This window comes from Neolamprologus multifasciatus, chromosome 18, assembly GCF_963576455.1.
Source record: "Neolamprologus multifasciatus chromosome 18, fNeoMul1.2, whole genome shotgun sequence".
Lineage (NCBI taxonomy): Eukaryota > Metazoa > Chordata > Actinopteri > Cichliformes > Cichlidae > Neolamprologus > Neolamprologus multifasciatus.
This window is the reverse complement of record NC_140456.1, coordinates 24,983,229-25,006,719: the sequence shown is the minus strand read 5'-3', so window position 1 is coordinate 25,006,719 and position 23,491 is coordinate 24,983,229. Positions and strand designations below refer to the sequence as shown.

The following is a 23,491-nucleotide window of genomic DNA, read 5'->3' as shown; positions in this document are numbered from 1 at the left end:
ACGACTGGGGGTAGGGCGGTCTTGTGAATGTTGCCGGTTGCCAGTCGGACCTATTTCGCGGGCGCACCATAAGCTTCCGTCCAACGCATTTAGCGTTTATCCTGCGTTATCGAACAGGCAAAAAAGACGTACAAAGTTATAAAGTTGACTCTCTCCAGTTGACAGCAGATCCCCGACCTCAAACACCATGATTTTACTGACAATGGTTGCTCGTGTGGCGGACGGACTTCCGCTCGCTGCGTCTGTACAGGAGGATGAACAGGTATGAATGAAAGCTGAGCCCCTCGTATGAAGATACCTGCACATCAAACTGTTCTTTAAACAATAAAAGTGTGCTTTTTTTACACGCTTGGTGCTCTAGAAGATAATGTCTCGATTTTATTTCAGCTTTAGCTAAAGTTGTAATTATTGAGGAACACTGAGTGTATCGTATTTTATACAAACAACTGAAAGTTGAGTTGAATACGAGAGTAGTTTGTTCTGGTCCCAGTCGACAAAAAAGTCTGCAAAGTGCTAATGTCATGTCTTTTTAAACTTAACTGTGAAACCTGTTAGTTTCGATTTTAATGTGGTGGACTATTCTGTATGCAACTGTGGGGATCTGAACTTTAAAGTGATACTTTATTTAATAGCTGTATTTAAAAACCGAACATCAAATGCAGGGGGAAAAAGTGATTTAAGTAACTTTTAACGTGGCGTGGTAGTGCCAGACGGGGTGGTCTGAGGATTTTAAAAACCTGCTGATCTACTGAGATTTCTCCACACAACTATCTCTAGGTTTTAAAACAAGAAATTAAAAGAGAAACATAAAATATCCAGTGATGTTAGAATGTCCAGACTGGTTCAAGCTGACGGTAAGGCAACGGTATAATTAATACAATCATGTTACGCAGAAGAGCATCCCTGAACGTGCAACACGTCAAACTTTGAAGCAAACAGGTTACAGCAGCAGAAGACCGCACTGGGTACCACTCCTGTCAGCCAAAAACAGCAAACCAAAGCAACAATATAAGATGGCATGGATTACGCAGTATAAAGTGCACAAATGCAAACTCTTTCTGTCTTTAGCGTGCTTTACTTAAGGAGAAAACGAAATCTCCACTCTATGGCAATACACAACTTATGAACATTGGTGAAGCTGCAATACTGTGAACAAACATTCAGCAAGTTGCTGAATGTTTGGACGTGAGCACATGTGAACATTGACTACAGCGACAGAACAGGATAATAACCAAATTCCTACATTCTCATGGATCCACATAAGTAATAGTGAGGAAAGGGACAAGGTCCAAACAGTAATTGAATATCCCTGAACTGTGAACCTGAATTGAGTCCCCTGATTAATGCAGAGAGCAGGCTGCATCACCAGTGGTTGTTAGGTTTAATTCTCTGTATCCAGCTACAGGCTTTTCTGTGGATGTGATTCTGTAATGAAACTACAGATGAATGGATGACCTTTTGAACATATTGTTTACACTGTGTGGGTAATATGCAATGACCAAACGACTAAAGTAATTAAATATGAATAAGAATGAGCTAAAGTCTGTTTTTATCTGTCTTTGTCAGTCAGAAAGAGATCTCCAGCAGTACCAGAGCCAGGCCAAGCAGCTGTGCCGTAAACTGGACGCTCAGAGTCCAGAACGCTGCACCCTCGAGGCTGGGGACATGAACTTTCAGTAAGATCACTCAGCATAGAACATTTTGTAGATAATTTTGGTGAGCTTTAACTTGAATCACAAAGGTCATAAAATCATTAATTGTTTGGCCTCATTTTCAGCCTTTTAATATCCCAGGGTGTGTGCTACCTGTCCCTCTGCGAGGCTTCTTTTCCCAGAAAGATGGCTTTTGCATACCTCGAAGACCTCAGCAATGAGTTTTATGACCAGTATGGAAGGAGAATACCCACAGTAACCAGACCCTACTCTTTCATAGAGTTTGGTGAGACTGGTGTTGAAAATCCTTTAATACAGTACATTTGAAAAGTATTCACAGCTCTTTACTTGTTCCACATTTTTTCATGTTACAGTCTTATTCTAGAATAGATTAACTTTATTTTTCACCCCAGAATTCTTTACACAATACCCCATAATGACAAAGTGAAAAAAGTCTGCAATAGAAGTTTAAAACTCTTGCAAATTTATTTAAAATATATATATATATATAACATGTACATGTTCACAGCCTTTACTCAATACTTTGTTGAAGCACCTTTTGTATCCTTACCTGTCCTTTCTGAGTATGATTCTGCAAGCTTGGCACACCTATTTTGGGGGGAATTTCTCCCATTCTTCTTTGCTGATCCTCTCTAGCTCCGTTAGTTTGGATGGGGCGCATCGGTGCATAGCTTTTTTCAGATCTCCCCAGAGATCTTCTATCAAGTTTAATCCTGGGCTCTGACTAGGCAAATGAATGACACAGAGTGGCCCTGAAGCCATTTTTGTGTTATCTTGGCTGCGTGTTTAGGGTCGTTGTCCTGTTGGAAAATAAACCTTCACCCCAATCTGAGGTAGCAACAATCTGTAGCGATGGTATTGGCCAGGTGATGCTTAGACATGATGCTTGGCATTCAGGCCAAAGAGTTCAATGTTTGTTTCACCAAACCAGAGAATTATGTTTCTCAAGGTTCGAAAGTCCTTCAGGTGCATTTTGGCAAACTCCAGGTGGGCTGTCATGTGCCTTTTACTGAGTGGCTTCCCTCTGGTCACTCTACCAATCTGTCCTGATTTCTGGAGTGCTGCAGAAATGGTTGTCCTTCTGGAAGATTCCCCCCTCCCTATAGAACAATGCTGGAGCTGGAGCTATCTGTCTGTCTGTCTAGACTGACTACCAGGTTCTCGGCCACCTCCCTGATTAAGCCCTTTCTATTCCAGACGCTCAGCTCTAGGGAAAGTCCTGGTGGTTTCAAACTTCTCCCATTTACAAATGATGGAAGCCACTGTGCTCACTGGGACCTTCAGTGCTGCAGACATTTTTCTGCACCCTTCACCAGATCTGTACCTCGACACGATCCTATCTTGGAGGTCTACAGACAACTCCTTGGAGTTGGGCATGGCCTGGTTTGTGTTCTTGCATGCACTGTCAAGTGTGGGACCTTATATAGAAAGATGTGTGCTTTTCCAAATCATATCCAATGACCTGACTTTACTACAGGTGAACTCCAGTCAAGGTGTGCAAACATCTAACAGATGCTCAGTGGAAACAGGATGCGCCTGAGCTCAAAATTGGGAGTCATTGCAAAGCCTGCAAATATTTATGTGTGTTATTTTTAGATTTTTTTATTTGTTACAAATTTTCAGGACTTTCAATCTTTTTTCACTTTGCCATTATGTCATTTAGAGGTGAAAATGAATTTAATCTATTTTGGAATAAGGCTGTAATGTGACAAAATTTAGAATAAGGGAAGTGCTGTGAATACTTTCTGGATGCATCGCAAACAAATACGTGGCACTACTCACTTTCTACAAAAAGAAAGAAAATTTTTATAGCATCCTACATGTTGTTCCAGACACCTACATCCAGAAAGTTAAGAAGTCATATGTGGACAGCAGAGCTCGGAGGACCTTGAGCAGTGTTAACACAGAGCTGCAGGACATCCAGAGAATTATGGTTGGAAATATTGAGGAGGTCCTGCAGAGAGGAGAAGCTCTTTCTGGTAAGTACTAAAAAAGAACTGGATGATATTCAGAAAATAATGGTGGCAAATATTGATGAAGTCCTGCAGAGAGACTCTCTCTGTGGTAAGCGTAGCCAGTGTTGGTAACACATGCCATCAAATGGGAGATTCTGATCAAAATGACCAATCAGAACAAAATTAATGTTTCCTTCATCCTATTTCTTTCTCAGCTATCTGCACAAAAGCCAGCAATCTCTCCAACATGGCAGAAAAGTACCACAAGGATGCCAAATATCTCAACACCCGCTCCACCTATGCTAAGTTTGCAGCTGTGGCAGTGTTCTTTGTCACACTCATCATCTACGTGCGTTTCTGGTGGCTCTGATGTACGTCCAGACAAGGATTTCGACACGGAGCTGGAGTTTCTCCTCGAAGAGCACTTAAACTCATGTTACAGTCTGTTATATACCAGGGTGCCTTGAAACAGTCTTAAGGACTGTTTCAGTCTTACGGACCTGTGTTGAATGTAGACGTTCTTTCTGTGGTTTACTCAGTGGTGGGTTATACAATAGAAGCTGAGCTGTAAGTCTTTATTGGGATGTTTAATGGGTTTTTATATATAGTAAATGTGCATACTGGAAACATTAAAGGGGACCCATCAGGCTCATTTATGCTTTCATATTTATAGCTTCAGAGCAGTTTTGCGTGAGTCAAAGTTCAAATGAAGCTTCTTGATCTTATGCTGGGCCTCAATTAAATTTCATGCAAGCGTCACCTTTTGTAGCTGACTTTTTTCTCATTGGCTGCTGCTCATAAGCAGGTGGGTCTGTGCTCACAGGCAGAGCTGTGTGGCCGAGGTGACCAGATTAGAGATCTGCACTGTTATATATACAAGAGAAAACAAGCAAGAGCATGATAGGTCACCTTTAAGAGCAGAAAGAGTTCATGTTTCTACACACTGATGTTGGAGCTTCTGTTAGCGTGTTTGCACTGATGAGAATCCATGTAAGCACGTGCAGGGGTTAGAGTCTTAAAACTGTGATCAAATGTGAATGTTTGTTTACAAAGTTTACACAAGTGTGAGAAAGTGTTATTAAAAATGTTAAATATTTATCAAGAAATCAATTTGTTTGACTTTTCTTTATATGACACAATTTATGTGAAACTCTTCAAGGCTTCAGTGCTGACGTGAAGTGAGTAACACTGATTATCTCTTCATCGTGGCAGCTGTTAGTGGGTGGGGATATATTAGGGAGCTAGTGAACATTTTGTCCTCAAAGCTGGAAAAATGGGCAGGTGTGAGGTGTTCTCGGTCTGCAATGGTCAGTATCTATCAAAAGTGATCCAAGGAAGGACCAGTGGTGAACCAGCGACAGGGTTACTGATGCACTTGTGGTCCAATCCAACAGATAAGCTACTGTAGCTCAAATTACCCAAAAAGTTCATGCTGGTCCTGATAGAACCGTGTCAGAATACAAGGAGCATCACAGTTTGTTGTGTACAGGGCTGCATAGCTGCAGACCAGTCAGGGTGTCCATGCTGAATATTGTCCACTGCCTAAAGCACCAACAATGGACACGTGAGGATCAGAAATGGACCACGGTGCAATGCGAGAAGGTGATCTGGTCTGACTAATGTTTTATTTTACCTCACGTGGATGACTGGGTGCATGTGCATCACTTACCAGGGAACACCGGGCAGCATGATGCACTATGGGAGGAAGGCAAGCTGGTGGAGGCAGTGTGATGTTTGGGCAATGCTCTGCTGGGAAACCTGTCATCCATGTGGATGTCACTTTGACACGTACTACCTTCTTAAGTAGAAGACCATGTGCACCCCTTCATGGAAACAGCATTCCTTGATGGCTATGGCCTCTTTCAGCAGGATGATGCACCCTGCCACAAAGCAGGAATTTGAGGAGCACAACAGCGAGTTTGAGGTGTTGATTTGGCCTCCAAATTACCCAGATATCAATCCAACTGTGTCAGGTTGGTTGTGTTGGTCACTCTGGTACGAACAACACGCCCGAGGTGATACCACGATCAGTTCGGGCAGGTTGTTCCATCTTCTTCACTCCCAATTCTGGAGGTAGTCTGATAAAACCCGGCTCTGTTTTTGTGATTAATTGTTGTGCTTGATTGATTTCTCTCTCCTCTGTTTAATTTTAAACAAGTTTTTGACAGATTCATAAACTGTACTTTCTTATTTTTAGGTCAGGTCATCTAATAAATTTGTTCAGCACTATAAAGACTTTAACTGCCATTTCAATTGATCACATACAAATTTGCAACTTGGTTTAAACAATTAACAAATTTCTAAAGTATTTGTGCTTTGTTGTTTTTAGTACAGAGCGTCTAATAAATTTGTTAATCCCTCTATAGACAAACCAAGCAGCTCGTGTTTACACAAACTCAGAGCGAACAAGAAAAACAGAAAAAGCGAGTCGGACCAGCGAGGCTGAGCTGCTTTTTATGATTACTTTTATGACAATCACTGAGCTCTGACTGTAAATGAAGAAAGACAACAAAGACTCTGTTCATTTTTAAACTGTATATAAAAGATGTACAGCCAGCCACTGTGGCATCACCCTCTGGTTTCCTGTTCTTTAATTAGACTAAGTTATAAGTTTGTGCCAACATAATATTAAGGCCTCATTAAACGGTTGTAGAGACATTTAAATATCCTCTTTTTATTGCAGAAAATGTTTTTGATTAATATGCTTCATTAATTCATTTGAATTTATAAATAGTCTCATCTACTGTTTATTTACCTGCTGTGATAGTAACGTTGGTCTTTCACCTTCTGAGTCTGTATGTGTGCCAAAGTACTTAAAACTTCCTGATATACTTCCTGTTGCAGTAGCAGGATGTCATTAGTTATGAGTACTTTGGTATGTGTTTACAATACTGTGCAAAACTTTCGAGACATTCCTCATTTGTATTTATTTTGCTTCCAAGGAGCCAACTTTAAATTATGTATTTAGGCACTTTGTTACAGCTTCCTGTTGCAAAAAATATAATGAATAAATTAATCAGTGAAAAATATCAAAGATTGTCAAGACTGACAAACATAAAATAGTATTTTTGCACCAACAAGGTGATTCCTAAAGAGCAATTAGTTAGAAACTTGGCCTCAGCATGGTGCACTGTGTGTTCTTAAGAAATGTGAGGAAACTGTAGACAGACAGACAGACAGACAGATAGATAGATGGAATTCAAACAATAAAAACTAACAATAATAATAATAACTGGTACACAGTGTAACTTTTTTCTCTTCTCCGCTGCTGGCTGATGGACCACCATCGGTACAGGTGATAAACCGGTTGTATCACATACTTTGCACACTGCCTCTGACTGACAGCAGAGCTCACTGCAGGCAGATGAGCCATCCCCCGATTGCCAGCGGACAGTCAATACACTCTCCCGGCTGGATAATAAACTCCCCTAGCTGACGGCAGATCCTCAACCTCAAACACCATGATTTTGCTGACAGTGATCACTCGTCTGACGGACGGACTTCCGCTCGCTGCATCTGTACAGGTATGAATGAAAGCTGAGGACCCCAGTATGAAGATACCTGCACACCAAACTCCTCTTAGAAAAGGATTTGTTTCTTACACTTGGTGCTCAAGGATCCATGAGTTTATTGCAGCTTCAGCTCAAGTTGTAATTTATTGAGCAGCACTAGGTGTAAGATGTTTTACAAACAAGAAGCGACTGAAAGTTGAGCTGAATATAAGATTTTCTGGTCCCAGAAAATCTTGCAAAAGTACTAATGTGATGGAATATGTGCTAATAACATGACGCAAAACCTAAGAGTCTATCTCTGCCTGTAACTGTGGGGATCATTTTATTACAAGAAATAATCAGATGCATTATTAACAAGGCTGGTTCAGATCACACCGTTACCTCTATATAAAGTACCCCATTATCAGGTTTAATTGTGCAAATAATCCAGATAGAGAGACGACCAGACTGTGATTTTCCAGTGAATGAGAGCAAATATTTTTGTAAATATTTTGTAATTTCACACAAAAAGCTTTAAAAGGAAAAGCATGAAAAAGAAATGTATCTCAATTTTCCTCCATACAGAGACATTTTGCAGGTTCCACGTGTGAACGACTCTCTGATGAGAATAATGTATACACGCTCTCATCAGATAGTGTATTATGTACACGTGTTCAACTCCTCATTAATGTAAATATCTAATCACCCAAACACATGACAGCAACTCAATGCGCTCTATGCATTTAGACATGGTTAAGATGACAACCGAGCATCAGAATGAGGAAGAAAGGTGATTTAAGGGACTTTGAATGTTGAATGATTGTTGTTGTCAGACAGGCTGCTCTGAATATTGTAGGAACTGATTATTTGTTGGGATTTCCCCACACAGGAGAGGATTATAAAGAATGACCAGAGAAAGAGAAAATAGCCAGTGAGCAGTGTAATGATCAGACTGGCTCAAGCTGACAGGGAAGGCAACAGAAACTCAAATGACAGTTTTTCAAATTCATAGTATGAAATAAAGCATCTCTGTATGCACAAAACATCATATCTTGAAGCAGGCAGGCTACAGGAGCAGAAGACCGCATTGGGTGCTGCTTCTGCCAGCTATGAACAGGAAACTGAGGCTACAATTTACACAAAACTTTCCCAAAGTCGTGCAACAGAAGATGAAAAATGCTGTCTGGTCTCATAAATCTTTGTTTCTGCAGCAACATTCACATGGTAGGCTCAGAATTTAGCATAAAAAACATGCAGGCATAGATCTATCCTGCTTCGCGTCAGTGGTTTATTCTACTGGTGGTGGTGTAATGTTGAGAATATTGGCACAGCTGAGCATCGTTTAAACACCACCTGAGCGTTGTTACTAACTGCATCCACCCTTTTATGAGAACATTTACTGATGGCTGCTTCCAGCAGGATAACACACCATGTCCCCCAGCTCATTTCATATCAAACTGGTTTCTTGAACATGACATCAGATATTAATCCAATAGAGCAGCTTTGGGATGTGATGCAACAGAAGAATCACATAATGGTTGTGCAACCAACTGAGTTGCTGTCATGTCAACTTGGACCAAAATCTCTGAGGACAGTTTCCGGCACCTTTTGACTTTGCATCATAACGAATTAAAACAGTTTGAAAGGTAAAAGGATCCAACATGGTGCTAGCAAGGTGTATCTAATAAAGTTTCTGAGTTTGTAGGCATTGCTTCTTGAATTTTATACTGTTTACACTGTGTGGGTACTTGGTGATGAATGCATAAATGACTAATCATTTTAACTTTAGGTGAGATAAGAATGAGCTAAAGTCTGTTTTTATCTGTCTTTGTCAGTCAGAAATAGACCTCCAGCTGTACCAGAGCCAGGTCAAGCAGTTGTGCCGTAAACTGGACGCTCAGAGTCCAGAACGTTGTACCCTTGATACCGGGGACAAGAACTTTCAGTAAGATCACACATTTTGTTGATAATTTTGGTGAGGTTTAACTTGAGTCAAATATAACTAATGGTTAGGCCTCGTTTCAGTTTTTTAATATCCCAGGGTGTGTGTTACATTATCCTCTGCGAGGCTTCTTTTCCCAAAACGATGGCTTTTGAATACCTCGAAGACCTCAGCAAAGAGTTTTATGTCCAGCATGGAAAAAAAGTACCCACAGTAACCAGGCCCTACTCTTTCATAGAGTTTGGTAAGACTGAAGTCCAACATCTTTTATCACACAGAGACATGACACTAATCCCTGTAAACAAATAAAATGAACATTTTATAGCATCTTACATCTTGTTCCAGACACATATATCCAAAAAGTGAATAAGCCATCTGTGTCGATCAAACTCCGGAGGACCTTGGAAAGTACTAAAAAAGAGCTGGATGATACTCAGAAAATAATGGTGGCAAATATTGTTGAAGTCCTGCAGAGAGACCCTCTCTGTGGTAAGTGTAGCAGGCGTTGGTAACACATCCCATCAAATGGGAGGTGCTGATTCTATTCAGAATTATGTAGACAATTTGTTGTTATTCCAATTTACAAATTACAATGTACACGTATTCAGAGATGTTCAGTTCATCCCAATGTTTCGATTTTATCCCCTCAGGTATTGCCAAAAAAGTCAGCAACCTGAGCAGCTTTTCAAAAAGTTACCGCAGCAATGCCAAAGATGTCAACAGCTCCCCCGGCTATGCTAAGGCTGTAGCTGTGGCTGTGTTCATCACACTCATCATCTACATGCGTTTCTGGTGGCCCTGATAGACTCTTGGACAAGGACTTCTCCTCGACCGGCACCTAAACTAATTATACATTGTGTGCCATATACAGCCCACTTTGATGTGAAGTGTGCCGGACCAGTGATAAACATATAAAGTTACAGAAAAGTTTCCTTTTTAGCAAACTTGCTTCACATTGGCTTTCCCTCATAAACAGGTTGGTGGAGCTTCTGTCAGCGTTTCAGCACTGATGGAGACTCCATGTAAGCATGTCCAGAGGTTAGAGTCTTAAAACTGCGATGTTTGTAATTAAAGTTTAAACAAGTGTGAGAAAGTGTTATTAAAAATGTTGAATATTTACCAAGAAATCTGTTTGAGTTTTATATATGACAGTTTATGTGAACATCATGAAGGATGCAGGCCCTTTCTATATATACACAGAGGGTAAAATAAGTATTGAACACCTCACTAATTTTCTAAGTAAATATATTTCTAACGGATCTATTGCTATGAAATTCTCACCATGTGTTGTTCACAGTTTCCCCACACAGGAAGCATCTTGAAGCTGTAATCACCAACGAAGGCTTTTGTACAAAGCATTCAATTATTTTCAGTATGTACAACGCTTTTTCCCTCTATCATTTCCCATTACTACACATAATCTATGACCACCTGTGATTTTATGTTCTTACTTGTGTGGACTGGACAGGTTTTTACTGACATGTGGTGGGAATTTCATGTCAGTAGCACCTTTAGAAATGTATTTACTTAGAAAATTGGTGACATGTTCAACACTTATTTTACACACTGTTTGTACAGTGGTGTGAAAAAGTCTTTTATCCCATTCCTGGTTTTCTTTTTTGTATGTTAGTCACACTGAAATGTTTCAGATCGTCAAACAAATTTAAGTGTTAGACAAAGATAACACAAGCAAACACAAAATGCAGTTTTTTCTAAATGAAGGTGGGGGGATTACCCTAAGAGCACAGCGACAACTCATACAAGTGATTATAAGAGACCACAAGAGAAAGAACGACATCCAAAGAACTGCAGGCCTCACTTGTCTGAGTTCAAAACTCCATCATAAGAAAGAGACTGAGCAAAAATGGCATCCATGGCACAGTTACAACACGAAAACCGAGAACAGGAATCCAAACGAAAAGAAGCATCATGCCAACATTAAAATATGGCAGTAGTAGTGTGATGGTCTGCAGATTTTTTGCTGCCTCAGGACTGGAAGACTTGCTGTGATAAATGGAACCATGACTTCTGTCTACCAAAACATCCTGAAGGAGAATATCCAGCCATGTGTCCGTGACCTCAAGCTGAAGCACACTTGGGTTCTACAAGAGGACAATGATCCAAAACACACCAGTAAGTCCGCCTCTGAATGACTTAAGAAAAACAAAATGAAGACTTTGGAGTGGCCCAGTCAGAGTCCTGACCTGAATCCGATTTTAAGGTCATGAGTGGCATGACCTTAAAAAGGCAGTTCATGGTGGATAAGTGGGCCAAAATTCCTCCACAGCGACGTGAAAGACTCACAATTGCAGTTGTTGCTGCTATGACTGAGCCAACCAGTTATTAGATTTAGGGGGCAATCACTTTTCACACAGGGCCATGTGGGTTTGGATTTTTTTCCACTTCACACTAAACGTTTAGTTTAGTGTGCACTTTGTACTTACTTGTGTTATCTTTGTCATATATTTATATTTGTTTGATACGAAACCCCCCACAGAATATCAGGAAGAGTACTGGTGATTACCAAAATCATCTTTGATATTTTTGTTGTAACTTTTTATCCACCAGTATGCATAAGTGCTTCAAACTATTTATAATATAAAAATATAATTAAACACATTTCCAGTTCAATTTTACAAATAAAAATCTGAAAAAATAGACGAGCACTTTATTTTGTGATAAAGATGTCAAATTACAGTTAATTACTTGCATTCCTGAACATAAAATTCTGTTTTGAATGTTTGAGTGCATTTGCCTAATAAATAAAAATGCTTTTTTTGTCGTACTAAAAAGGTTTTTGACAAATTTCTAAAATATTTGTTCTTTCTTGTTTCAGTACAAAGGGTCTAATAAATTTGTTAATCCCCGCATAGACAAACCAAGGAGCTCGTGTTTACACAAACACAGAACAAATAAGAAAAACAAAAAAGCAAGTCAGACTAGAGAGGCTAAGTTGCTCTTTATGATCCCTCGGACAACAACCACTAAGCAGCTCTGATGGAAGAATGAACAAAGATGACAAAGGCTTACTGCTGTATTAAAGACTTGTACTGTATATATATATAAGATGGGTGTAGCCACTGTGACATGATCCACTAGTTCGAAAAGCTTTTTTATTTTTTTAAATTTGAGCTACACTTTTTTCGCCATTGCCATTTGTCCTTCACACTATAAAACTGAGGGATGTTGGACACCAACAAGGACCATGACGTACAAAATAAACACGCTGTATTAACTAAGGCTGAGAACTGGTGATTGAGTCCATGAACGCATCAGGGAATCATTTCTTGAGGTTACAAAAAGAGGGCGCTAAGAGGCATTTTCCTATAAACTTCTATAAACCTGGCAAACACCAAAGTCGCCCCCTGCTGGTCATTAGAATAAATGTAGGTTTAGGGTATGCCCATCTTTTAAAAAAAAGTTTACAAAATCTTGTGGTAGTGGCGTCTCTGCAGCTTTAGTGACAACAATACAGACTCACCTCAACTTTTACAATCAGTTATACTTGGAAACTCACTGACACACATTTTACAGCTGCCGTTCAAATATAAGAGAGCTTCTGTCAAAGTGTGACAACAGTAAAATTCGTCTTTGTTCTCCGGACTGCTCAAGTCCTGGGTTCTGGGGACGCAGGAGGACTTTTCACTTTCCCCCCAGTTTCCATAATAAAAGGAACCCACACTGTCGTTTTTCCTCAGCACAGTAAAAAAAGCAGAGATCTTCTTTCCATCGCTCAGTGTGATGAATGACTTTGGGAGAACAGATTTATGCCATCATATCAAAGTCGTCCCGCTGCAAAAGAAACACAGTGATGAGCTTCAAGGCATCAGAATTAGGATTCAGTCCTGAAAACTGTCGATTTAAGTAACAGATAATCATTCATAACTGAAATATGTACATACAAAGTCTGACAAATCACTCACCTCTTCATTGTAATTCATCACGTGCTGCTTGATCTTCGAGGAGTCCACCCACGTGACGAAATCTTCCATATTTCTTACATTTAAAAAGGTTACAGTAATAGTGTCAGCATTTTCACATGTGCAGTATAGTGAAGCATCTGTGTCAAAGGCCCTCTGTGTTGGTAAAGATATTGTGAGAAGACTAAATACCCGGAGACCAACCTTGTGACGAGAAACGCTGGGTCTGTAACAATATCCGGGCCAACACGCACATCTGTGACTGAGTCAAGGACAACAATGAATCTGTTTTAATCCTTGAATGAAGACAAATCTGAAGTGTTAAGCATAACAATTTACAGTAACACAGCAGTCAAGGATACGCCCTTGTTCGATGAAAGTAATTGCTGTCTTCAGGTTCTGAGCCATACGAAGATTCAACATGATGCTGGGCAGCCGCCTCCTGCAGGAATCACACAGACAAAGTATACATAGAGGCTTGCATTTATACACAGCACTGTATAAAAGCCTCAAGCCACCTCTCATTTCTTTATTTTTGCTAGGAAGATGGGAAATACATGCAGAGATTTAATGAAACATGTCCAAACATGCATTGAAATACAGTATATAATAAACAGTCTGTACAATTCTAACAAGCTTGAAACTCAAAATATGACCACCTTCATGCTTCAACATAGCTTTCTTGTCATTTCTTTAAGTAGTGTTCAGGAATATTTCTCCTTGCTTCTGGAAGAACATTCAAAGCTCTTCCTTGGATGTTCGCTGCCGTTTGTTCTGTTTTCTATCAAGATGATCACACACTGAGATCCAGACTCTGGGGAGGCCAATCAACGACTGATACTGTTGCATAGTGTGTTCTTCTATCCAGGTATGGATAGAAGCCTTGACTGACAAATGAAGCCATTGCCAATCACCTGTTTTCCAAGTGGTACTGCATGGTGGATCAAAATCTGATGGTAGTTGTCTGTGTTCATAATTAAATGAAATTTGACAAGATCCCAAACACCGCTGACTGAAATGTAGCCTCAAAGCCAGGAGTGACAAAAGAGCCTTTATGCTTGAACAGTTCATAAGTCAGTTTTAAGTGGCTTAGCAAAACAAACAATGATCGGGCACAAGCAATGGACTAAGAATGAGTGAAAAAGCAGCCAATCTCCAATAAGGAACTTTCAGAAAGCCTGTAGAACTTTGCACAAGACCACTTTAAAAATTACATGAAATTCTGGCGCCTCAGAAGCAAAATATTTAAAAAATGAGGAGCACCTCCAGACTTTTCCACAGTACAGTACACTTTATGAGTTGAAGATAAAAACATAAATGTACCTGCAGAATGAAGAAGCTGTGACTTTCTCTGTGAGGGACAAATTCTGTCTGGTGGGGATGAGACCAATGCTGTATCTGAGGTGAAGGAAGAAAAAGATTCTCTGTGTAATATCAACAAAGGTTTAGAAAACAATAAACAACACAGCAATCAAAATCAAATCTGCTCAAAACCAAACAGGAAACAAGCACAGAGTTAAAAAAAAAATGTCAGCTTGACTTAACATTAAGAGGATTTTATCTATATTAAATAACTGTGTAATATCCAAAACCTTACAGTTTTTCCAGTAATCGATGTGTGTTCTGTGCTCTGAAGCCATCTTTCTCATCCAGGTCTCTGATTTTTCTGGCCAGGTCTCTGACATTCCGACTGAGCTTGTTGTACCTGAGACACAGGAGGAAAAAATGTTATGGTGTCTGTGTGATTTGTAAATATCAGCTGAAATATGGTATAAAAATGTGTTTATACGTCTATACAGTGTAAATAACCGATGCTAAAAGCTAGCTAGCAGCCACAGACTTACTTGGTGTAGTCCTCCCTTTTCTCGATGTGATACTTCCGCAACACCTTGACCTCGTGCAGGTTGTTGTCCACCTCCCAGTTGATGAAGTCGACCTTCTTCAATAACTTCTGTTCGTGATACTTTAATTTACGAACCATTTTCACAGCGTTTCACACCACCTCTGGAGAAACAGGAAGCACGTGCTGTTATTTTTCTTCTTCGTCATCGAGAACTGAAGGTGGTGGCCCGCAACAGCGCCCCCACCCCGCAACCTCAGTTATCGTCTGTGCTACCGTGTTTTATTGTAACAGAAACACCTCGTGGTTTTTTTAAATAATATTTTTTTAATACTAATGTAATAGTTAGCTTACTCCCAAATATCAAATGTGATTGGAAAGTCACGCTAGGTTGTTATTATTAGAGTTATATAAATAACAGTTTTAAATTACTGATAATATCTGAATTATTATTTTTTTTTACAGCCCAGTAAATGTCAGCAGATAGCTCTTGAATCAGAGGGAGACTTGAAGTGCTTTGAAGAACTATTCCAGCGAAATATGGTGTAAAGCCAAGGGCGTAGATTTGGCATGGACGGAAGGGACATGTCCCCACCAATATCCAGCGATTATTGAATTGTCCCCACCAATAATTTTTGGTGGGGACAAAACAAAAACAAAACAAAACCGATAGAAATAAAAAAAAAAAAAAAAAAAAGCGATCTGTCAACGTCTCATTCACCCAGCGGTGCAGAAAGAGTTAAATTACGTTCGCCACTGAAGTCCTACCTCATGTGACAAATATGGCCAATGTGATTGGCTGTGCCTTTCAGGGAGCTCTGTTTAGTTTTAGCAGCGGCAATCCTGCGCTGCGAGGACCTGCAAGGAGGAGGATGGCAGCAAAAATAACCTGAATACAAGAAAGTATTTTTCAAAGAAACCTGTAAGTCACTCAAAGTCAAGTTCACTCGTAAAATCTGTCCATCATAATAACGTTACAGGCTATGCAGGGCAATACATGCCCCTCTTATTACTCTTTCTGGGTTGCAAAATAAACTTTTACAATTTTTTCAGGCGAGAATGTAGCTGTGCAAAATTCCAATATCTGAACCTGGGAGAACAGCAAACTCCCGGCACATCGTTTTAGGCTTTGGCCCACATCAGTCTAAAATTGTATGTAACCATGAATAACGTGTTACCATGGCCACTGTAAATGCCGGCAAAGCCACTTTACTTTGCGCTTTTATTTTGAAGAGTACATTAGCACTTCCTCTTTTATTGTGTCAGACTTCCTGTTCTGTTCTCAGCGAAACGACAAACACGTTGCTTCAGAGTGAGTAAAAAAGTTTATTTTTTGAAAATACTCGTGCAAACTATGTATTTTATTTATCTGTCACATGCTATAACTGAAAGTTTACTCAATGTGGTTGAATTCGTTTTTTATTGTATATGCATGTCATTTGTTTGTGGTGTGGAAAGACTGGCTAAGAGATGTGCATGGAGGAGGTTGGCTAGCTGGTTCAGCATGATTAGCACCCTTGGAAGCAGAAAGAGGTTGGTTTAATGATGCAAATGATTGTTTATGTATTTAAGAAACAGAAAGGTTGTTGTTAATTCATTTTATTAAATGCTGTAACATAAATAGTTTAAAAACTATTGATTTATGTCAATGTTACTATTTAAGCTAATCAAAATAATTTTCTATGGTAAAATGTGAACATTTCTGCACTTTTACTTAAATGTTTAATGGTATTTGTTTGTGCATCTTTATAGTTTTCACGGTGCCATATTGTCGGTGGTTTAAAGAGGAGAGAATAAAGTTGCATCAGTCGAAGCTCTCTGCGTCACAAGTGGTAATTCCAAGTGGGCAGCTACAGTGAAAACTCCTTGACTGCAAGAGACCTGCCATCCCTGCAGAGAACCTGACACCATTTCATCAGAGATCCAGATACCAACCTGTTACCAGCCAGCTGATTCCACTCGCATAACACAAACTGCACTCGCAAGGTTAGAAAGAACAGCATACTAAAGCTCAGGACCCCAGATACTGAACGAGACATTGACTATCAAGAAGAAACACGGGACTGCTTACACCCATGCACAAGCTTAATGCATAACTAGAAACTCTTTAAATAATATTACGAGGCCATAATTTATGGACTTCCAACACATAATATTCTTGAATCTGGTTAATGTTTCTTGGTGAGCAAAATGTGTTTTTTGTTGAATAATAATTCACAAGATGTCTGTTTATGAAAAGGTTTAAAAGGTGAAGCTTATTAACTAATTTATGAACATTTGTTGTTGCTGTCTTATACTAAACATACCTTTGAATGTCCATAAACAGTAAATGTTTGACACAGCGTTACTCTGTGGTAAAGATTAACTACAGCTTAAAAGTATAGTCAGGCAGTAAGGCAATCAAAGCTATAATCGACTTAAGGCAGCTACGGAAACAAAATGTCACTACCAGAAGAGCAAACAGACAACCCCACAAGGGCACCATGTGAATCCAGCTCACCAGAAGAAGAAACAAGCAACCCTACAAACGCACCATGCAAATCTAGCTCACGTGAGAGAAAATTAACAGAGAAAGGCCTAGAGATGCAAAAGCACGATATCAGAAAACGTGAAAAATCATTCAACAAGACTTATGACTCTTGGAAGCTCGTAGCAAGGGAAACTAGAACAAAACTAAAATCCCTCTGCTCAGCAGAAGACCTCAATAAACTGCAACAAAACATTGAAGCAAAGCACGACGCTGTAAGTTCACAGTATGAACCTATCCTGCGTAACAGTAACACCACACCTGACATTGTCAACAAAATGGACGCCTGTGTTACGCTAACAAAAGAGGTATGTAACCTCATAAGTGACCGTCTAAAGACTGTTCATGAGGAATATAATAACCATCTTGAGAAAGAAAGAGTAAGAGAAGTGTTAAGCAAGAACAAATATGGGTCTGTTTTTGGCGACAGCATAACGGAAACTGCAAGCTCTATAGAGTTGTCAGAGCAATTGAGCCATCACTCTGGTTCATCCTGTACCCGCAGCAGTAGAGTAGATGCAGAAGCAGAGCTTGCTGCCAAGCTGGAGCAATCAAAGGCTATGGAAGAAATTAGAGCACAGCAAGCACATCTTCACAAGTTAGAAAGTGAATGGAAACTCAAAGAGGCAAAAATGTTGTCAGAAATTAAACTAAAAGAGGTGGAAATGCAACAACAGTTGGAACAAGAAAGAGCAAAACTACAGCAGTTACAAGCAGACAAAGAAGTTGCTATAGCAATAGCTCGCGTGAAGGCGTACAACAGCCTTGAAGGGTTTGAGAACCACAACGGGGAAATTGATAGTAAAATTAGCTCTGCTTGCTACAGAAGGCAAATTGAACCTCAGATGAATCCAAATGCCGCATCATTCCAACCCCACCAAGCAATTCCAGAAATGACAATGACCCAGGAGTCTGTCAGCTTAGCACAAGCAATCGCTAGCTCATTAAGTATGAATCGCTTGCCAGTCCCTGAGCCTGCCACATTCAGTGGGGACCCTTTGCAGTTTACCGATTGGAAAATGTCATTCATGAATCTGATTGACCGAAAACCCCTTCCAGCAAGCGAGAAGATGTTTTATCTGAAAAATTATCTCGCAGGAGAAGCACGCAAAGCGGTAGAAGGTTTCTTTTACCAAGATTCAGAAAATGCATACAAGGGAGCATGGAAGGTCTTAGAGGACAGATATGGGAACCCATTCATTGTACAGAAAGCATTTCGTGATAAACTCATGAGATGGCCAAAAATCAGCGCAAATGACCCACTAGCGCTACGAGAGTTTGCCGATTTCCTCAAAGGATGCTCTGAAGCAATCCCACACGTCAAAGGACTAGCTATCCTAAACGATTGTGAAGAAAATCACAAATTGCTCAAAAAACTGCCAGAATGGATCGTGCGCAAGTGGAGTCGAATTGTTGTAGATGAACTTGACAAATCTGGCACCTATCCAAATCTTGCATGCTTCACAGACTTCCTGAGTAGAGAAGCACGGATAGCTTGCAACCCGATAGCTTCTCCACTGTTGATGAATTTCAAACCTGTAGATGATCGAATCCCAAAGAGAGCCAAAGTCTTCAACACAAACATGCAACCAAAGAGTTCCGCTCAAGAGAAACAAGACACAAACATTAGTAAACCAAAATCACCTTGTTCTGTTTGTAGAAATGAAACTCATGGAATCTCAAAGTGTCCCATCTTTGCAGCTAAGAGTGTTGAGGATAAAAAGGCATTCATCCATGAAAACCGGCTCTGCTTTGGATGTTTAAGAAAAGGTCATATCACCAAAGATTGCAAAAGGCGACACACGTGCAACATTTGTGAACGTCGTCATCCAACCTGCCTGCACGAAAACAGGAAGCAAAACCCTGCAGAAGCAGTAACAAATAGCTCCACTCCCACGGAAGAACCTGTAAACCAGGAAACACACAAGGTCATGTCTCATACATCAACACAACGCGTTTCGGCTACCTCAAGTATTGTCCCAGTCTTTGTGTCTTCTGTACAAGAGCCACACAGAGAAATACTCACCTATGCATTGCTAGACACACAAAGTGACTCAACATTTGTCTTGGACGACATACTTGATAAGCTGAATGTGGATGTCCAACCAGTAAAACTGAAACTCAGTACCATGACGGCTATTGACACAGTCATCTCGAGTAAGAGTGTTTATGGTTTACAAGTTAGAGGACTCCACTCTGAGAGTTGTATCCAACTGCAACAGGCTTATAGCCGCGACTTTATCCCAGTTGATAAGTCGTACATCCCAACGAAGGAGACAGCATTACTGTGGCCTCATCTCAGAAGCTTGGCAAATAAGTTGCCACCTCTCCAAGATTGTGATGTAGGGCTCCTGATTGGATATGACTGTCCATCTGCGCTGGCTCCTCTTGAAGTCATCATAGGTGACAAGCATGAACCCTTCGCACAAAGGTCAGAACTAGGATGGAGTATAATTGGCTCATCAAACCCCCACCTAGACAGACAAGGAAACCAGAGCTTTGTGCATCGGCTCACAGTAAAAGAGTTGCCTGTTCCATCAGCGACAGATGTTCTAAAAGCCCTGGAATCAGATTTTGCTGAGAGAACCTATGAGAACAAATATGTCTCCCAAGAAGATGTCCATTTCATACAGTTCCTCAGTAATCACATCACACAAAGAGAAGACGGACATTACGAAATGCCTCTCCCTTTCAAAGGGAACAGCCCACCCAACCTGCCAAACAACAAGAGGTTAGCCACGGTACGTCTACAGTGTCTCAAGAAAAAACTAAAGGCCAACAAACAATACTACGATCAGTACCGAACATTCATGGAAGAAACCATCAACAGGGGTGATGCAGAGCCTGCTCCTATAGCATCTCAGGGACAGACCGAGTGGTACCTGCCACATCATGGAATCTATCACCCCAGGAAGCCGGACAAACTAAGAGTTGTTTTTGATTGTTCGGCCAAATCCCATGGTGTCTCTCTAAATGATACCCTATTAACTGGACCTGATCTCATCAACCCTCTGGTTGGAGTGCTTTGCAGATTTTGGAAAGAAGCCGTGGCCGTAATCTGTGACATTGAAAGAATGTTCTATCAATTTGCTGTCACCCCTGAATCCAGAAACTATCTGAAATTCCTCTGGTGGAAAGAAGGTGATTTGGAGAAAGAACCTCAGGAGTACAGAATGGCAGTTCATCTGTTTGGAGCTGCATCATCTCCAGGATGCGCCAATTTCGGTTTAAAGCATCTTGCACGACAACATCAAACAGACTATCCTCTAGCATCAGCCTTTGTGGAGAAAAACTTCTACGTTGATGATGGATTAGCCAGCGTTCCATCAGTTGAGGAAGCCAAAGAACTGATCACTCAGTCACAAGAGTTGTGCAGAAAAGGAGGCCTGCGCCTTCACAAATTCAACTCAAATGAAGAAGCTGCTCTCTCCAACTTAGATCCTTCTGAAAGAGCAGCAACCATTGAACCTCGTGGGTTTGACCCATCCCCTTCAGAACGCGCTCTTGGCATTCAATGGTCGATAAAGGATGACACCTTCAGCTTTAACATCAGCCTGAAAGATCAGTCTTCGACCCGCCGTGGTTGTTTGTCTGTCATTGCCTCACTCTACGATCCACTTGGATTTATCGCTCCATTCAGCCTAAGTGGAAAACATATCCTACAAGAGCTTTGTCACAGAGGCATTGGATGGGACGACCCACTCCCAGAAGATGTGAAGCCACGGTGGGAGAAATGGATAAATGGTCTTTTCAAGTTGAAGGAGGTCTCGATTCCAAGGTGTTACCACCCACATGACTTCCAAAACATTGTCAGAGTAGAGCTACACCATTTTTCGGACGCCAGCTGCGTAGGATATGGTGCATGTTCTTACCTGAGATATAAAAATGACAAGGATGAGGTTCATTGCAGCCTTGTGATGGGAAAAGCAAGGGTGGCACCCTCAAAGGTCACAAGTATCCCGAGGCTTGAACTCGCAGCGGCGGTGGTTTCTGCAAAAGTAAGCGTCCTGTTAAAGGCTGAGCTTGACATGAAAATTGATGATGAGTTCTTCTGGACCGATTCTCAAGTGGTACTTGGTTACATCAACAATGACGCTCGCAGGTTCCACATATTTGTTGCAAACCGTGTTCAACTCATTAGAGACAACAGCAATCCCAATCAATGGTATTATGTGGACACCTCAGAAAACCCAGCGGATCATGCATCCAGAGGGCTTCATGTTTCAGACATCCACTCTACAAACTGGCTGCAAGGACCAAAGTTTCTCTGGGAACGTGAGTTACGTCTAACACCCAGCACTCCAGCTGAGTTACTTGTTGGTGATCCCGAAGTCAAAACAATTCAGGTGCTCGCAACTGACGTCAGTACCTTCAATGATATTCTCGATCGTCTGAATCAGTTTTCATCTTGGACGAAACTCATAAAGGTGGTTGCAAGAATCAAAAGACTGAGGTCTCAACAAAAGCATACTGAACATGCAACGATCGAAGAGCGTGAGAAGGCTGCTGAAGCAGTGATAAAGATCGTACAGCAGCACGCCTTCCCTCATGAAATAAAAACGCTTCAAGCAAAAAGGGACCTTCCAAACTCAAGCTCTCTCTTCAGTCTTGACCCCATGTGGTCTGATGGACTCTTGCGTGTTGGTGGCAGATTAAAGTGGTCGTCTCTTTGCCACAAAGTGAAGCACCCACTCATCTTACCAAGCAACAGTCATATAACCAAGCTGATTGTGTCCCACTACCATGCTAAGACATGCCATCAAGGTCGAAGCCAGACACAAATGGAGCTTAGAGCAAATGGACTCTGGGTCATTGGTGGGAGCAAGCTGGTGGCCAGAATGATACACATCTGTGTGCTTTGCAGGAAACTTCGACGGCCTACAGAGAGCCAGCGAATGGCTGAACTCCCTAAAGAGCGTCTTGAAGCCTCAGCACCCTTCACATTTAGCGGCATGGACTGCTTTGGCCCGTTCATTGTAAAGACAGCACGCAAAGAGCACAAAAGATATGGTCTGATTTTCACGTGTCTGTACTCAAGAGCTGTCCATATTGAGATGCTTGAAGATTTGTCAACAGACTCTTTCATCAATGCATTGAGATGCTTCATCAGCCTTAGAGGAGCTGTCCAACAATTACACTGCGACCAAGGTTCCAACTTTGTTGGTGCAAGGAACGAATTCAAGGAAGCACTTAAGCAATGCGACACCAAGCAATTGGAGACCTTCTTATCTGAAAACCAGTGCGAATTTGTCTTCAACGCCCCTTCCGCCAGCCATGCAGGAGGTGTCTGGGAAAGGCAAATAAGAACGGTTAGGAATGTGTTGAATGCTACCTTCGCACAGTGCCCAGGTCGACTTGATGATGCCTCTCTCAGAACGCTGCTATATGAAGCCATGGCTATTGTCAACAGTCGCCCATTATCAGTTGATGGAATCAACGATCCTCATGCACTGGAACCTTTAACGCCGAATCATCTCATCATGATGAAAACAAAGGTCGCTCTTCCACCCCCCGGAGTGTTCGTGAAGGAAGATTTGTATGCTACAAAAAGATGGAGAAGAGTCCAATATCTTATTGAACAGTTCTGGGGCCGCTGGAAAAGAGAGTATCTGCTCAACATTTCAACAAGGCAAAAATGGCACTTACCTCGGCGTAACCTCAAGGTCAATGATATCGTTGTTATCAAGGACGACAACCTCCCACGAAACCATTGGCAGCTAGGTCGAGTTGTGGAGACCTTTCAAGACAATGATGGCTTAGTCCGTCGAGTCAAAGTACGAGTTGGGGAGAGAAAGCCGCAAAGAAAGCAAGATGCCCCTTCTAAACCTTCAGTTATTGAGAGACCAATCCAAAAACTAGTACTACTCCTTGAGAATTAAATAAAACAAAATATGTTAAGACAATAATAGTTATGTTTATACACTACCTCAATGCATGAAGTACACTTACCTGTATAACTCTGATAGTTCAATTCAGTCATCCATTTATTAGTATAAGAAATCCTGTACAATTCATTTGCTTTGTGAATTTGTTCGTTCATTGTATCAGGATTTGGTGGGAGTGTAAATGCCGGCAAAGCCACTTTACTTTGCGCTTTTATTTTGAAGAGTACATTAGCACTTCCTCTTTTATTGTGTCAGACT

At 40.9% G+C, this 23,491-nt stretch overlaps 4 protein-coding genes across 5 annotated transcripts; 3 read left to right on the top strand and 1 right to left on the bottom strand.

The window, feature by feature from the left end:
• The first annotated feature begins 69 nt into the window (after nt 1–69).
• On the top strand, nt 70–4,734 carry LOC146498051 (vesicle-trafficking protein SEC22b-like). The gene is made up of 5 exons (XM_085141304.1): nt 70–262; nt 1,567–1,676; nt 1,778–1,938; nt 3,506–3,652; nt 3,844–4,734. Exons 1-5 carry the CDS (start codon nt 188–190, stop codon nt 3,996–3,998), a joined length of 648 nt encoding a protein of 215 aa, XP_084997430.1. The 5' UTR covers nt 70–187; the 3' UTR covers nt 3,999–4,734.
• A 112-nt stretch (nt 4,735–4,846) lies between these two features.
• Nucleotides 4,847–11,741, top strand: LOC146498050 (vesicle-trafficking protein SEC22b-B-like). The gene is made up of 6 exons (XM_085141308.1): nt 4,847–7,152; nt 7,575–7,589; nt 8,955–9,064; nt 9,145–9,305; nt 9,407–9,550; nt 9,712–11,741. The coding sequence occupies exons 1-6, from the start codon at nt 7,090–7,092 to the stop codon at nt 9,861–9,863; spliced, it is 645 nt and encodes a 214-aa protein (XP_084997434.1). The 5' UTR covers nt 4,847–7,089; the 3' UTR covers nt 9,864–11,741.
• Nucleotides 11,710–15,059, bottom strand: imp3 (IMP U3 small nucleolar ribonucleoprotein 3). The gene is made up of 7 exons (XM_085141305.1): nt 14,826–15,059; nt 14,579–14,686; nt 14,305–14,379; nt 13,344–13,423; nt 13,186–13,237; nt 12,985–13,057; nt 11,710–12,853 (listed from the first exon to the last, which is right to left on the bottom strand). The coding sequence occupies exons 1-7, from the start codon at nt 14,960–14,962 to the stop codon at nt 12,827–12,829; spliced, it is 552 nt and encodes a 183-aa protein (XP_084997431.1). The 5' UTR covers nt 14,963–15,059; the 3' UTR covers nt 11,710–12,826.
• A 277-nt stretch (nt 15,060–15,336) lies between these two features.
• On the top strand, nt 15,337–23,227 carry LOC146498048 (uncharacterized). Of its 2 annotated transcripts, XM_085141303.1 has the most exons (3): nt 15,337–16,133; nt 16,280–16,354; nt 16,574–23,227. In XM_085141303.1, exon 3 carries the CDS (start codon nt 17,261–17,263, stop codon nt 23,225–23,227), a length of 5,967 nt encoding a protein of 1,988 aa, XP_084997429.1. In that variant the 5' UTR covers nt 15,337–16,133; nt 16,280–16,354; nt 16,574–17,260. The 2 variants fall into 2 exon arrangements, with proteins under 2 accessions (XP_084997429.1, XP_084997427.1); XM_085141301.1 differs by lacking the exon at nt 15,337–16,133 and having other exon boundaries at nt 16,181–16,354.
• Nucleotides 23,228–23,491: the final 264 nt, after the last annotated feature.

What these genes read in the sequence shown, in the direction of transcription:
- LOC146498051 (XM_085141304.1), top strand. Translation starts at nt 188, where the DNA reads ATGATTTTACTGACAATGGTTGCTCGTGTGGCGGACGGACTTCCGCTC. An exon ending in CTGTACAGGAGGATGAACAG is followed by an intron (nt 263 to 1,566) that starts GTATGAATGAAA and finishes TGTCTTTGTCAG; the next exon opens with TCAGAAAGAGATCTCCAGCA. An exon ending in GCTGGGGACATGAACTTTCA is followed by an intron (nt 1,677 to 1,777) that starts GTAAGATCACTC and finishes CCTCATTTTCAG; the next exon opens with CCTTTTAATATCCCAGGGTG.
- LOC146498050 (XM_085141308.1), top strand. Translation starts at nt 7,090, where the DNA reads ATGATTTTGCTGACAGTGATCACTCGTCTGACGGACGGACTTCCGCTC. An exon ending in ACCGGGGACAAGAACTTTCA is followed by an intron (nt 9,065 to 9,144) that starts GTAAGATCACAC and finishes GCCTCGTTTCAG; the next exon opens with TTTTTTAATATCCCAGGGTG. An exon ending in CTACTCTTTCATAGAGTTTG is followed by an intron (nt 9,306 to 9,406) that starts GTAAGACTGAAG and finishes ATCTTGTTCCAG; the next exon opens with ACACATATATCCAAAAAGTG.
- imp3 (XM_085141305.1), bottom strand. Translation starts at nt 14,962, where the DNA reads ATGGTTCGTAAATTAAAGTATCACGAACAGAAGTTATTGAAGAAGGTC. An exon ending in CCAGCGTTTCTCGTCACAAG is followed by an intron (nt 13,058 to 13,185) that starts GTTGGTCTCCGG and finishes TTTAAATGTAAG; the next exon opens with AAATATGGAAGATTTCGTCA. An exon ending in TGATGAATTACAATGAAGAG is followed by an intron (nt 12,854 to 12,984) that starts GTGAGTGATTTG and finishes TTTCTTTTGCAG; the next exon opens with CGGGACGACTTTGATATGAT.
- LOC146498048 (XM_085141303.1), top strand. Translation starts at nt 17,261, where the DNA reads ATGTCACTACCAGAAGAGCAAACAGACAACCCCACAAGGGCACCATGT.